At 42.9% G+C, this 15,537-nt stretch overlaps 1 protein-coding gene across 1 annotated transcript; it reads right to left on the bottom strand.

Annotated features, from left to right (window-relative positions):
- Nucleotides 1–2,328: 2,328 nt before the first annotated feature.
- LOC109908515 (zinc finger protein 33A-like) lies at nt 2,329–14,115 on the bottom strand. Its single transcript, XM_020507168.2, has 3 exons — nt 13,759–14,115; nt 2,840–3,962; nt 2,329–2,514 (listed from the first exon to the last, which is right to left on the bottom strand). Exons 1-3 carry the CDS (start codon nt 13,922–13,924, stop codon nt 2,451–2,453), a joined length of 1,353 nt encoding a protein of 450 aa, XP_020362757.1. The 5' UTR covers nt 13,925–14,115; the 3' UTR covers nt 2,329–2,450.
- Between the last annotated feature and the right edge of the window lie 1,422 nt (nt 14,116–15,537).

Here is a 15,537-nt window from a genome sequence, read left to right as displayed (position 1 = left end):
CCTATAACAGCACAGGCATACATTTTCTGCTTTACGTTCTTGTTTTTGCATGTCTAGAGATTAACACCATGTTGACCCAGTCTGTACATTCTCCTGAGCTAAGCCTTTATTCTGCTTACACATGTCTATGAGTTAACCCTATGTTTTCTGCCTCAATACTTATGGGAGAACAGTCTGGATACTGGAAAATCAACCATAGTCGTGAATTTTCACCTACACGTGCAACAGGGGTAATTGAAGGCAAGCTTCACCAAAAAATATATATTGTTAGAACAGTTCTAGCCTATCCAGCGATGGGTAACAGGGTTGAATGTTATGCTTGATGTAACAGTATAACTTTAGACCGTCCCCTCGCCCATACCCGGGCGCGAACCAGGGACCCTCAACACATCAACAACAGTCACCCACGAAGCATCGTTACCCATCGCTCCACAAAAGCCGCGGCCCTTGCAGAGCAAGGGGAACCACTACTTCAAGGTCTCAGAGCAAGTGACGTCTCCGATTGAAACGCAATTTAGCGCGCACCGCTAACTAAGCTAGCCGTTTCACATCCGTTACATTGACATTGTCACTTTTCAAGCACAAAACACCAGAAAATTGCCAAAAAGAGCCACTCACCTGCTGTTACAGTATTATTTAACCAAATTTAAATAAAATATAGTTTCACCATATTGAAATAAGAATTCAGTTCATGTAAGAGGGTTGACCTTACAATTAAGGAAAATTAATTAATCACTAATCACATGAAATAAATAATAATCATAAAAAATGGCTGTCAAAGCAAGAACATAACTAGGGCTTTACAATGATGGTGAAAACTTGGAGAAGTTTTCTGTTAAAGTCGGTTAAAATCTTCCTAGAAGTTGGAAAAACGTGACTAGGTGAATGTGCTAATTATTGGCACTTTAGCAACACATTTTTACAAATTTCCATGTGGTCTATATTTAAGGGCACTTATTTTAATATAAATGGCTTTTTAAATGCAATGTTGGTGCACAATTTCTACTTAAAATATCAAAGAGACACTAAAAATACTCTATTCGTGGAATGCAAATTCAAATCAAATGTTATTTGTCACATGCGCCAAATGTTTACTTACAAGCCTTTAACCAACAATGCAGTTAAGAAAAATACCTAAAAAGAATAAATAAAAGTAGCAAATAATGAAAGAGCAGCAGTAAGATAACAATAGCGAGGCTATATACATGGGATACAGAGTCAATGTGCGGGGGCACCGGTTAGTTGAGGTAATTGAGGTAATTTGTACATGTAGGTCGCGTTATTAAAGTGACTATGCATAGATAATAACAGAGAGTAGCAGCACAGCAGCGCAAAAGGGGGGGGGGGGCAATGCAAATAGTCTAGGTAGCCAGTTAATTAGGCGTTCAGGAGTCTTATGGCTTGGGGGTAGAAGCTGTTTAGAAGCCTCTTGGTCCTAGACTTGGTGCTCCGGTAGTGCTTGCCATGCGGTAGCAGAGAGAATAGTCTATGACGAGGGTGGCTGGAGTCTTTGACAATTTTTAGGGCCTTCCTCTGACACCGCCTGGTACAGAGGTCCTGGATGGCAGGCAGCTTGGCCCCAGTGATGTACTGGGCCATACGCACAACCCTCTGTAGTGCCTTGCGGTCGGAGGCCGAGCAGTTGCCATACCAGGCAGTGATGCAACCCGTCAGGATGCTCTCGATGGTGCAGCTGTAGAACCTTTTGAGGATCTGAGGACCCATGCCAAATATTTTCAGTCTCCCAATGGGGAATAGGTTTTGTTGTACCCTCTTCATGTTGTACTCTATTTGTGGAACGACCCGGTTATCATAAGTATAGGATGATCTGGGAGAATCAATTATTCAACTCTATATCATTACTCTGTACAAGATTAAACATTATCATGAATGAGTAGCATTAGGTCAAAATGGATGAGAAATAGTCTTGGACAAATGGAAGGAGCCCTTTTCTGGAAAGCATATATTTAATGTATCAATAACAGCAGTCTGGCCTAGGGTTGTAAAACTACTGGTAAATTACCAGTGTTACCATCATTTTTGGTAATTAAACAGGTAATCTATGGCAATCTATGGTAATTTATACTTGAATAAATTTGACTTTGAATAACTTAACATTTCTAATAATATAAAGTATAACTTTTTTTATATCTGTGTCCATATTGTTCATGAGTTTCTAGTAGAGACCATATGTTTCAAGAGAAAATAGCCTAATTAATACCAAAAAAAGTATTAATTAACAATGGCATTATTTTCAATTCCCTCTGCAACTCTTCCAACTATTGACTTTTTTCACAACTGCGCTAAAACATTTAAAACAAAGACATAGTAAGATAAATAAAAGTCAAAAGATAAAAGATATTTCATGCTGAAAGCTTCATATTAAACACCAATGGTATTCACTAAATTGACATGTTATATTTAAGGATCATGTTTTTCATATTTTTCTTTCAGTTTTCTTCATATTTTCTTTCTTTGTGGACGTGGTTCAGCAGATAAGCCTTAGGAGTGAATATTTTACCAGACTGAGTAGCCATGTTGTTTCACTCCTTTGTCTATTTATGAGTGGTTAGATTCCCCTTGACACTAAATCTTTCCTGCAGTCACCACATTAAAAGTGTTTATTTCTTGTTTGAGTCAGTATGAGCCCCTCTCGGTCCCCTTTCCGACTGTAGCTTTTCTCACAGTCACCACAGCTAAATGATTTCTCCCCTGTGTGAGTCCGTTTGTGCACAATTAGGTTCCTCTTGACGCTGAAGCTTTTCCCAGCCACTACAGTTAAATGATTTCTCCCCTGTGTGAATACGTATGCATGGTTAGGGTTTTCTTGCGATTGAAGCTCTTCCCACAGTCACCACAGGTAAATGGTTTTTCCCCTGTGTGAGTCAGCTTGTGCGTGGTTAGGTTCCCCTTGACAGAGAAGCTCTTCCCACAGTCACCACAGCTAAATGGTTTTGCTCCCGTGTGAGTCATTTTATGCTTCATTAGGTTCCCCTTGAGACTGAAGCTTTTCCCACAGTCGACACAGCTAAATGGCTTCTCTCCTGTGTGAGTACGTATATGCATGGTTAGGTTCTCCTTTCGATTGAAGCTCTTCCCACAGTCACCACAGCTAAAAGGTTTTGCTCCTGTGTGAGTCAGTTTATGCTTCATTAGGTTCCCCTTGAGACTGAAACTTTTCCCACAGTCACCACAGCTAAAATATTTCTCTCCTGTGTGAATCCTCATGTGCCTGGACAGATCTCCTTTGTATTTGAATGACTTGCCACAATCAGGGCAGGTGCAGGGTTTCTCCATGTGACAGAGTCGGACATGGGCCTTCAGTGTACAGGTTTTGCAGAAGCAGTATTCCCTGGGTCTCTTCTTGTTTAGAGTTACATGACTCAGCAGGTCAGCTTTTGGAGCAAACATTTCACCACAGTCACAGCAGCGGTGAGTTTTTCTAGACGTCATGCTGGGTTTGGAAGAACGTTTCTCTAGTGGTGGGTGGGGATCCAATGGTAGGCTGGAATCCAATTGTGGGCTGCTGTCAAGTGCTACTGGGTCTCTGCTTATGGCTGAGCTGTGGCTGGAGGCATTGTTATCATTATCTGGAGGGTTACGGGGAATGGCGAGACTCTTTAGGTGAGTCACAGTGCCAAAAGGTTTGAGATCCACTGGTATAGAGTCACACTCTTTGTTTTCCACAGTCTGGGTTTGGAGAAGAGTCAAGGACCAAAGTGGGTCCTCCTGATCACATTCACTTTTCACACGGGAAGGAGTGAATTGGAACTCTATGATATCAGCCTCCAGCCCTTGAAGCTGCTCTTCCTTCTGACTGGTCCTGACTTCCTCCTGTTCCTCTTTAATATGTGTGGGCTCGGGGTCCTCCTGCCCCAGACTGGGGCTCCACTCCTGCTCACAGTGCTGCTGCTCAGGGAGAACCTCCTCTTCAGAGACAGCGAGAGAGAGCTGCAGGGAGTCTGTAGGGAAGGGGAGGAGGAGCAGAGGTTAGCTATATAGGAGTTAAGGTAGGCCTCCGTGCTACAGCAAACAAAAGAAAGTAGGATGGATTCCCGACAACAATGACAAATATCCAACAAAAGGGCTTACCAAGTAAAACGTCCAAAAGGACTAATTCGTGGCAGAAAGGAGTTGGAGCACTAAACAAAAAAGGCAGATATGAGTTTCTTATTTCCCACTTTAATCCATTGTTCAGGATGAATTCAAGGGACTGACATTTCGATGTCAAGCTGATGTCTTCCCCAGAGTGACCTTACCATTGCGCTTAGCTCCTATTAATAGCCTAGTGACCTACTGAGACACGACAATATAAAAATAACACGATTCAAGATAAATAGCTAATAATAGCACTAAAGAAGAAGAATCTGGTGTCTCTTGGATCAATAGACCATGTCAAAATAAAAGTTTGGACACCTACTCATTCAAGGTTTTTTAAAATAAAATAAAAAACTTTTTTCTATATTGTAGAATAATAGTGAAGACATCAAAAATATGAAATAACACATGGAATCATGTAGTAACCAAAGAAGTGTTAAACAAAGTAGCCACCCTGTGCCTAGATGACAGCTTTGCACGTGGGGGCAATTTTTTGCCAATTTGCAAGAGGCTGAATGTATCTTACTGGAGAAAGCATCCAAACGAGCGAAACAGCGCTCCTATGTCTCTGTATGTGTAGGCCATCTATCTGATGTGGTCTGGTCATAAAGAGTATGACATTGTTGATGCCAGTAGCATTGAATGCAAGGGAAGCCAGAATGTCAATTTAAACAATCTGACATCTTGATCTCTGACCCTCAGTACTGGTGCACCACAGGGCTGCGTGCTGTCCCCTATGCTCTACTCCCTCTTCATGAACCAGTTTACATCTCAGGAGACCTCAGTTAAGGTCTTTAAATATGCTGACGACACTACCATAGTCAGCCTCATCACAGACAACAATGAAACACAGTATCACTGTGAAGTGGCTCGGACGGTGACGTAAGTGTAAGGACAACGACCTCATGCTCAACGCTTCAAAAACCACAGAGATAGCAATAGACTACAGGAGAAGAAAGAACCTCAAGGCTCCCGTCATATTCACTGACCAACCAATAACACTGACAGATTATTTACAATTAGTCGGCACTTACATCAGCGACTTACTGAAATGGGACATCAACTCCAACCACATCATCAAGAAGGCCCAGCAGAGACTGTACTTTCTAAGACAACTGAAAAAGTACAAGGTTAAACAACAGCTGCTGGTTCAGTTTTACACAACCATCATACAGAGCATTCTCACGTCATCCATTACAGTTTGGTATAGGAACATGGACAGTCACAGTGAGAAGAGGGTGGACTTTATGGGTTGTTGATATTACATTTATGAATTGCGGTGATGCTATTCGCCGACTGGTCAAGCACTTTGAGCCCCGGTACGCACTACCAAGTAGGCGCTATTTTTCAGTTGTTGCCCTACCGGAGTTACACAGTATTGTTGAAATTCACATCCCTGAGCTACTTGCTACTGCTATTAGCTTCAAGACTGACATTTGGACCAGCGATGTCAGCCGCATGAGCATGCTGAGTCTGACAGCACAGTGGGTGGACGAGGATGTCGTACTGAGGAAGTCTTGACTGCCACACCACCATTACCACTCCCTCGCTTGGAGTATTGCTGTGATCACAGAGCTCAGCAGTGCTATAGGCTACCGGGTCGACCAACGCCGAGACTGACAGTACACGCTTGACTGTGCCAGTAAGATAGCTTAATATAGGCGGGAGTTTCGAGCCCGAACCTTGATAAATATTTAGGCGGGAGTCTCGACCCCAAAGCATGACAGGTCGGCGCCAACAGTAAGTATAACTTTCTCTCAAAGCATCCGAAACCGATACTGAGGCAATCGAAAGAATACACGAGACACACCAAAACAAAAAGCAATTTTTTGTTACCTTTGTCTTGGAATACACCTCTCTTATGTGAAAGTCCAACTCCCAGCCTCAGATGAGGATACACTTTGCATGTTTTGCTTGGGAGCTGAACATGCTCAAGCGGCTGCACAGGGTAGCAGGTCTTGCACTCACTGTCAAAAAAACAAAGCATCGAAATCTCGACTTGCACGCTTTGGGGGCGGAGCCTCCGGATATTTATCAGATGAGTCTGCTACACAAATCAATGATCATTCCAAACCCCTTAATCACCCCCCCGTGATCCACCGACCAATAAATCAGGTGACAGCATTAGAGAGTCAGAGGCTCCTAGGCCTCCTAGCTGCTGCAGTCCATGCTATACCATTGGGCTTGCTCCCAATGTGGCCAAATACAGTGCTGGTAGAACAAACACAATTTATGTCCCGGAGGGGACAAAAACAAAAAGCTGACAGTTTCAACGAGTTGCTGGGGAGCAATACAATGGCGCTTCAAATTCCTAGTGGAGTTCCCCTAGGCACAGTTCACAACCAGGCGACTTTGACCACAGACACCTCCATACAGGGATGGGGAGCAGTCTTGAACCAGTCAGGGGTTCATGGTGTAGGGTCAGCAACATGGACAACTCACATGAATGTACTGGAGCTCAAGGCGGTTCCCCTTGCACTCCGACAACATATACTGATATGGACAGACAACACAACCGTGGTTACACATATCAACCGCCAGGGCGGAGTGAGGTCAATGGCACTGCACCAGGTAAACAAGGGAGCTACTGCTTTGGGCAAAACGGTCATCTTACATCACTCAGAGCAAATACACCTGCCGGAGGTGGAGATTCAGGCTGCAGAGCTTCTCTCCAGAGGAGGCCCTCTTCAATCTGTTCGCATTGCAAGACTTACCCCATTGTCCTATGTCATGGATGGGCAACGTTTGAAGGCCCTCGTATCAACATATGGGTACACAGACCCGCGAGCAACTGCGGCCCCTCATGATGAGTTCAGATTTTTTGTGGGCCCTACCCCCATCAAAGTTACCCTTCCCTGTCCTATGTGGTTCTCCATAAAGGGTCCCGCAGGCGCACTCGGGGTTGATGCCCTATCACACAGACGGCCAAGGGGGCTGATGTATGCCTTTCCACCAAATACTTGGTCCCTCAGGTTTTGAGGACGATCAGCCTCGAGAGCGCATCAGTTATACTTGTTGCTCCACATTGCTCCACATTGTTGCTCCACATCTCTCTTCGAGCGGACCTCCTATCACAAGTCGAAAGGCAAGCTTTGGCACCCCAAACCCAGCATACCGAAGGTGTGGGTATGGCCTACACCGCATTGTAGCTGCAGGGTTGACCTCCTTGGTAATCGATACAATTCAGGCAGACAGGCATCCTTTACGCTAACCATGTATTCATGGAATGTGGAATGTGTTCAGGAAGTGGTGTGTCGACCATGCAGAATCATCTGCCCAATTTCTGACATTTTGACTTTCCTCCAGGAGCTTGTGGCTACAGGGAAGTCCCCTTCTACCATCAAAATGTATATGGTACCCATCTTTATGGGTCATGACCAGATTGCAGGTGCATCACCATAGGCAAACCATCTTGTATCGCAATTCATGAATGGTGCCCGCAGGTTACGGCCCCCCAAAGCTCCTTCAGTACCCTCATAGGAGTTATACGTTGTCCTACAATCACTTATGTGTCCAACATTTGAGCCCGTCTTCACTTGAGCTATGTGAGCTCTCTATTGGCAATTTTTTAAGTTAAGCATGCTTTCTACCCCATCCATCATGCCTCAATTTAGCAGAAGATGGATCTAAGGCAGTGCTTCGGCCAACTCCAGCATTCTTACCTAAGGTGCTTTCATCATCACATTAACCAGCCCTCACAGGAGATTTGTGAGTTGCATACACTTTGCCCGGTTATGGCATTGAGTGCCTATCTTGCTGCAGCAAGAACTGTTGGTCTAACAGAACAGTTTTTGTTGTGCGTTATGGGGAGAACACTAAAGGGCACCCTGTCTCAAAGCAGGGACTGGCACATTTGATTACCACTACAGTGTCAAAATCATACAGTGCAGAAGGTAGACCGACTCTAGACAGCGTAGTAACATACTACACCAGGGGCATGGTCACTTCATGGGCCCTGTTCAGAGGGGCCTCCCTGGACTCGATCTGTACTGCTGCAAGTTGGACAACACCCACCCAAGACTGGATTTGATAGAAGAAAAAAAATACTTGAGACTTGACTTGGAACCTCAAGACTCGGGACTCGACTTTGACTTGAGACTGAGTCTACGTGGATTAATCTACATGCAGCCAGAGACAGTAGCCACAACCTTCTGGGCAGAGTTGCAAAGAAAAAGCCATATCTCAGACTGGCCAATAAAAAGAAAAGATTAAGATGGGCAAAAGAACACAGACACTGGTCAGATGAACTCTGCCTAGAAGGCTAGCATCCCGGAGACTCACTGTGTTTTGCGGTTACTATTTAATGAAGCTGCCAGTTAAGGACTTGTGAGGCATCTGTTTCTCAAACCCGACACTCTAATGTACTTGTCCTCTTGCTCAGTTGTGCACCGGGGCCTCCCACTCCTCTTTCTATTCAGGTTAGAGCCAGTTTGCACTGTTCTGTGACGGGAGTAGTACACAGCGTTGTACGAGATCTTCAGTTTCTTGGCAATTTCTCGCATGGAGTAGCCTTAATTTCTCAGAACAAGAATAGACTGACGAGTTTCAGAAGAAAGTTCTTTGTTTCTAGCCATTTTGAGCCTGTAATCTAGCCATTTTGAGCCACATCCCTGCTTCAGTCTAGTCTAAAGAAGGCCTGTTATATTGCTTCTTTAATCAGAACAACAGTTTTCAGCTGTGCTAACATAATTGCAAAAGGGTTTTGTAATGATCAATTAGCCTGTTAAAATTATAAACTTGGATTAGCTAACATAACGTGCCAATGGAACACAGGAGTGATGGTTGCTTAGATCATGTGGACTGAGATATGTTCCGGATAGCCTCTGACAATAATGTTGATGTATACGTTGACTCGGTAAGCAAGTTTATTAGCAAGTGCATCTGAGATGTCGTACCCTCTGTGACCATTAAAACCTTCCCTAACCAGAAACTGTGGATTGATGGCAGCATCTGCACAAAACTGAAAGTGCGAACCCCTGCTTTTAATCATGGCAAGCCGAACGGAAACATGACTGAATACAAACAGTGCAGCAGCTATTTCCTCCGCAAGGCAATCAAACAAGAAAAGCGTCAGTATAGAGACAAAGTAGAGTCGCAATTTAATGGCTCAAACACGAGACGTATGTGGCAGGGTCTACAGTTAATCACGGATTACAAAAAGAAAACCAGCCCCGTCACGGACATCAACGTCTTGCTCCCAGACAAATTAAACAACTTCTTTGCTCTCTTTGAGGACAATACAGTGCCACTGACATGGACCTCTACCAAAGCCTGTGGGCTCTCCTTCTCCGTGGCCAATGTGACTAAAACATTTAAACGTGTTAACCCTCGCAAGGCTGCCGGCCCAGACGGCATCCCTAGCCATGTCCTCAGAGCATGCGCAGACCAGCTGGCTGGTGTGTTTACGGACATTTTCAACCAATCCCTATCCCAGACTGTTGTCCCCACATGCTTCAAGATGGCCACCAATTGTTCCTGTTCCCAAGAAAGCTAAGGTAACTGAAATAAATTACTATCGCCCCATTGCACTCACTTCCGTCATCATGAAGTGCTTTGAGAGACTAGTCAAGGACCATATCACCTCCACCGTACCTGATACCATATACCCACTCCAATTTTCTTACCGCCCCAATAGGCCCACTGATGATGCAATTGCCATCACCCTGCCCTATCCCATCTGGACAAGAGGAATACCTATGTAAGAATGCTGTTCATTGACTACAGCTCAGCATTTAACACCATAGTATCCTCCAAACTCGTCATTAAGTTCGAGACCTTGGGTCCCGACACCGCCCTGTGCAGCTGGACTTTCTGACGGGCTGCCCCCAGGTGGTGAAGGTAGGAAACAACATCTCCACCCCACTGAACACTGGGGCCCCACAAGGGTGTGTTCTCAGCCCTCTACTGTACTCCCTGTTCACCCATGAAAGCGTGGCCATGCACGCTTCCAACTCAATATTCAAGTTTGCAAACGACACTACAGTGGTAGGCCTGATTACCAACAATGACGAGACAGCCTACAGGGAGGAGATGAGGGCCCTCGGAGTGTGGTGTCAGGAAAATAGCCTCTCACTCAACGTCAACAAAACAAAGGAGATAATCGTGGACTTCAGGAAAGAGCAGAGGGAGCACCCCTATCCACATCGACAGGACAGTAGTGGAGAAGGTGGAAAGTTTTAAGTTCCTCAGCGTACACATCACGGACAAACTGAAATGGTCCACACAGACTGCGTGGTGTAGAAGGCGCAACAGCACCTCGTCAACCTCAGGAGGCTGAAGAAATTTGGCTTGTCATCTAAAACACTCACAAACTTTTACAGATGCACAATCGAGAGCATCCTGTCGGACTGTATCACCACCTGGTACGGCAATTGCACCGCCTTCAACCTCAAGGCTCTACAGAGGGTAGTACGGTCTGCACAACGCATCACCGGGGGCAAACTACCTGCCCTCCAGGACACCTACAGCACCTGATGTCACAGGATGGCCCAAAAAATAATCAAGGACAACAACCACCCGAGCCACTGCCTGTTCACCCTGCTATCATCCAGAAGGCGAGGTCAGTACAGGTGCATCATAGCTGGGACCGAGAGACTGAAAAACAGCTTCTATCTCAAGGCCATCAGACTGTTAAACAGCCATCACTAACATAGAGGGCTGCTGCCGACATACAGACTCAAATCTCTGGCTACTTAATTAAACGGACTCAATAAAGGTATCACTAGTCCCTTTAAATAACGCCACTTTAATAATGTTTACATATCCTACATTACTCATCTCATATGTATATACTGTATTCTTCACCATCTACTGCATCTTGCATATGCCGCACGCCATCGCTCATCCATATATTTATATGTACATATTCTTATTCATCCCCTTACATTTGTGTATATAAGGTAGTTGTTGTGAATTTGTTAGATTACTTGTTAAATATTACTGCATAGTCGGAACTAGAAGCACAAGCATTTCGCTACACTCGCATTAACATCTGCTAATCATGTGTATGTGACCAATAAAATTTTATTTGATGATCATGGGCCTCTGTACGCCTATGTAGATATTGCATAACAAATCTGCCATTTCCAGCTATAATAGTCATTTACAATATTAAAAATGTCTACACTGTATTTCTGATCAATTTGATGTTATTTTTTCAAATACAAGGAAATTTCTAAGTGACCCCTAACTTTTGAACGGTAGTGTATGTGTGTATATTTTTTTACGCATTATTATTATTATGAGTGGTCTGGGGTCCTAAGCGACTGCTCTAGTTGCTTCTGCCTGGAGCATGCCCTGGTTATATGGTTAATTATCACACTCTGTTTTCTGAAATACCTCTTTGGTACAGCCTCTCCCAGCCTCTTAGACGACCCGTTACGAAAACGAAAGAAAACGTTCTCTCTGAGTAGAGTTTCCTAAAGTCTTTCACTTGGAGTAATAAGGCACGCTCCAGACAATCACGCATAGATTTTTGGCTGGTGTCTAAATGTTTTGATAAACAGGGTATTTCTGTTAACATCCTTGACACTCCCCTTACTGATCATAGAGTTATTTATATTGACATTAAACTTTCCATTCCTGATAATGGCCTTGGCAGAGCATCCTACTGGAAGCTGAATAGCTCTATATTAAAACACGAGTTGGTCAAGATGGAGATAAAATTTTTAATTACACACTTCTGGAACAAAGTTATAAATGAAAATTCATACAGTAATAACTGGGAGCTTTTTAAATATGAGGTTAGAAACTATTTAAGAAAATATGGGAGTATTCTTGTCAAGATGAGGAGAGCTGAGGAAGAAAGTGTAATTACAAAGATCACCTCTCTTGTTCAAAAGCATGTTGAAAGTCTCTCAGAGGAGGACAAATCTGTTCTGTTTGAGCTACAACACAAGTTGGATGATATGTATAAACTGAAAGCAGAGGGAGCCTTTGTCAGATCTAGGAAGAAGCTGCTAGAGGAGGGTGAACAAAACTCATCTTATTTTTTCAGGTTATAAAAATACCACTTTAAAAATAATACAATTCAACAATTAAATATGATCCCAAATTAATCTCCAACTGTAGCTGCAACTTCTACATGAATTTATATAGTTCTAAGTATTGTGAGGTTTCCTCAACTCTTTTTTTGACTCTCTGGGGGATGTGAAATATATTGGGGATGACCCTATTATAGTTGAAGAGATCATTTATTCTATTGAACACCTTAAGAAAATAAGTCTCCTGGGACTGAGTTTTCCAAAACTTTTTTTCAAAAGTTAGCCCCATTTCCGTTGGAGGACTTTTCTGAAAGCATTGCAAATAATGCTCTCCCTCCCAGTTTGACTCAAGGTCTGATTACATTAATAACTAAGCCCAAGAAAGACTTGCTTCTCCTCGATAATTGGGGTACATAACGACTACAAAATATTAGCCTCTATATTTGCAAAAATAATTAAGGCAGTATTGGACTCAATTATAGAAGAGACCCAATCTGGCTTCATGAGGAATAGCAAGGTCACCCAATTTCACCTTACCTCTTCCTGCTTGCAACCCAACTTCTTACAAGTTTTGTTAAATCCAGCGATATAATTTATATATATATATATAGAGAGAGAGAGAGATATTACCATAAATCAGCTTGCAGATGACACCACCCTCTTTTTGAAAGATGCTGACCAGATTCCTAGAGCAGTCGATGTGATAAATATTATTTCCAAAGCATCTGGTCTTTCCCTATTACGGTTGTGAATTGTTTGCTGTTAAAGACTATGTGATACCCTCTATATACAATATTCCAGTCAAGGAAAAAGTAACATACCCTGGGATAACCATATCTAAGGATCAACAGGAAAGATGCTCATTAAATGTCATACATATTATTGAAAAAAACAGAAAGATATTCATAGTTTTATCATTTTTAACATTCTTGATGACTTTCGTTTTTTTTTTATAGGAGAATGTGCTGCCCGGTTTCCTTAACTATAATAAAGATAAAGAAAAACAATTTTACTTCAATTTTACTGCACTAATGGCAAAATCTTATATTCATACATGTAAATTCACTGATAAAAAAACACTCTTCCGTGTTTTCTATAAGGAATTAGAGCAGTACATTAAGACCATTCTACATTCTTCGAATAAGAAAGCTGTTAAAACAATCAATATGTGTGTTTCTTTTAAGGTCTTTGGTATAATCTGTAATTTGCTGTAGCCCCTAGCATATGTTATCATTGTCTGTCTGTATACTGTTTTTTCTGCAATAAAACTTTTAAAAAGATATAAAAAATAATAAAAAGAGTTGAGTAATTGCATAGCTTTCATGTCGTTCGCCTCTGTGGGGTTCAAGTGGAGTAATAGAGACCACCCCGCCTGTTATGGTGACATATCACGTGGGTACAGTAAGGGTGTGGCGTGACCGTAAACATGTTTGATATTAAGCATCTCAATCACATCGCGTGAACTGGAAAGGAGTTCCCATGTGTCGTTCTCTAATCAGAGAACCACGGTTACATCCGTAAACAAACGTTTTCGCGACGCATACAATTGTTTTTATCCATGTACGGTAAAAGTTTCAAAACAACTCCTTTAGCATGGTTGAAACGGTGATCGCTGGTAGCTTAATTAAACAGTTAATTGATTGAGTATAACTATATATCAGTGGAATAGCATACGAACCTATTCTACGTTGTTTTATCTCTGGTGTGATCCACAGCAGTCTCCGTAGCCGATCATTCTCCTCCTGGTACTCCACTACCGTTTTCTCAACTGCCCCGAAAATCTCCACAGCAGCCGCGGTTAAACGCTCATTTAAAAACACGCGCAATAACTGTAGTTGATACATTTTCAGTCGAATGTGAGTTAGGTAGGTAATTTAGTTCCGACAGTAGGCTATGTCATTCTTTACTCCACACAATTACATGCAACATCAATACAGACAGAATGGGTTTGTGCACAGGCGCACTTCACAGAGGAGGCGTTCCCTAAAACGTTCTACAACACGCCAGTAGGAGCTTCACCCACCTACTTGCATGTTCTTTCCACTATGCTTCATTTGCACCCACTAAACGACACAGATACAACTATCTTGGGTTAGTTATAGATATATTGGACAAAGTCGTCTCCAATGCTACTTCCGTGTTCTAGTCAAGGATTTCAGCGTCGCTATCGACATGGGCAAGGTATCCTACAGACCAGTAGTAAAGGGAGACGATAACTACAGTGCCTTCAGAAAGTATTCGTACCCCTTGACTTATTCCACATTTTTGTTGCTTTACAGCCTGAATATAAAATGGATTAAATTGAGATTTTTTTCCCCCTAAATGTCAGCAAATGTATTGAAAATGAAATACAGAAATATCTCATTTACATAAGTATTCACACCACTGAGTCAATACTCTGTAGAAGCACCTTTGGCTGCGATTACGGTTGAGTCTCTGGGTAAGTCTTTAAGAGCTTTCCACACCTGGATTGTGCAACATTTGCCCATTATTCTTTTCAAAATTCTTCAAGCTCTTTCAAATTGGTTGCTGATCATTGCCAGACAACCATTTTCAGGTCTTGCCATAGATTTTCAAGTAGTTTAAATTGGCCGCTCAGGAACATTCACTGTCTTCTTGGCAAGCAACTCCAGTGTAGATTTGACCTTGTGATTTAGATTATTGTCCTGCTGAAAGGTGAATTTATCTCCCAGTGACTAGTGGAAAGCAGACTGAACCAGGTTTTCCATAAGGATTTTGCCTGTGCTTAGCTCCATTCCATTTCTTCTTTATCCCGAAAAACTCCCCAGTCCTTAATGATCACAAGCATACCCATAACATGATGCAGCCACCACTGTGCTTGAAAATATGGAGAGTGGTACTCAGTAATGTGTTGTATTGGATTTGCCCCAAACATAACACTTTGTATTCAGAACAAAACGTTAATTGTTTTGCCACAATTTTAGCAGTATTATTTAAGTGCCTTGTTGCAAACGGGATGCATGTTTTGAAATATTTTTATACCGTACAAGCTTCCATATTTTCACTCTGTCAATTAGGTTAGTATTGTGAAGTAACTACAATCTTGTTAATCCATTCTCAGTTTCCTCAAGTCCAGGCTCTGGCTGGGCCACTCAAGGACATTCAGAGACTTGCCCCGAAGACACTCCTGCGTTGTCTTGGCTGTTTGCTTAGGGTCATTTTCCTGTTGGAAGGTGAACCTTCGCCCCAGTTTGAGGTCCTGAGGTCCTTTTGAGGCCAAAAGGGGGTGCAACTCAATGGGCTCCTGAGTGGCGCAGAGGTCTAAGACACTCAGTGCAAAGGCGTCACTACAGTCCCTGGTTCGTATCCAGGCTGTATCACATCCGGCCGTGATTGGGAGTCCCATAGAGGGGCGCACAATTGGCCCAACGTCATCCAGGTTTGGCCGGGGTAGGCCGTCATTGTAAATTAGAATTTGTTCTTAACCGACATGCCT

Source organism: Oncorhynchus kisutch, linkage group LG17 (genome assembly GCF_002021735.2).
Source record: "Oncorhynchus kisutch isolate 150728-3 linkage group LG17, Okis_V2, whole genome shotgun sequence".
In the NCBI taxonomy this organism is placed as follows: Eukaryota; Metazoa; Chordata; class Actinopteri; order Salmoniformes; family Salmonidae; genus Oncorhynchus; species Oncorhynchus kisutch.
Note: the sequence above shows the minus strand (reverse complement) of the source record. Positions and strands in the feature narration are given on the sequence as shown.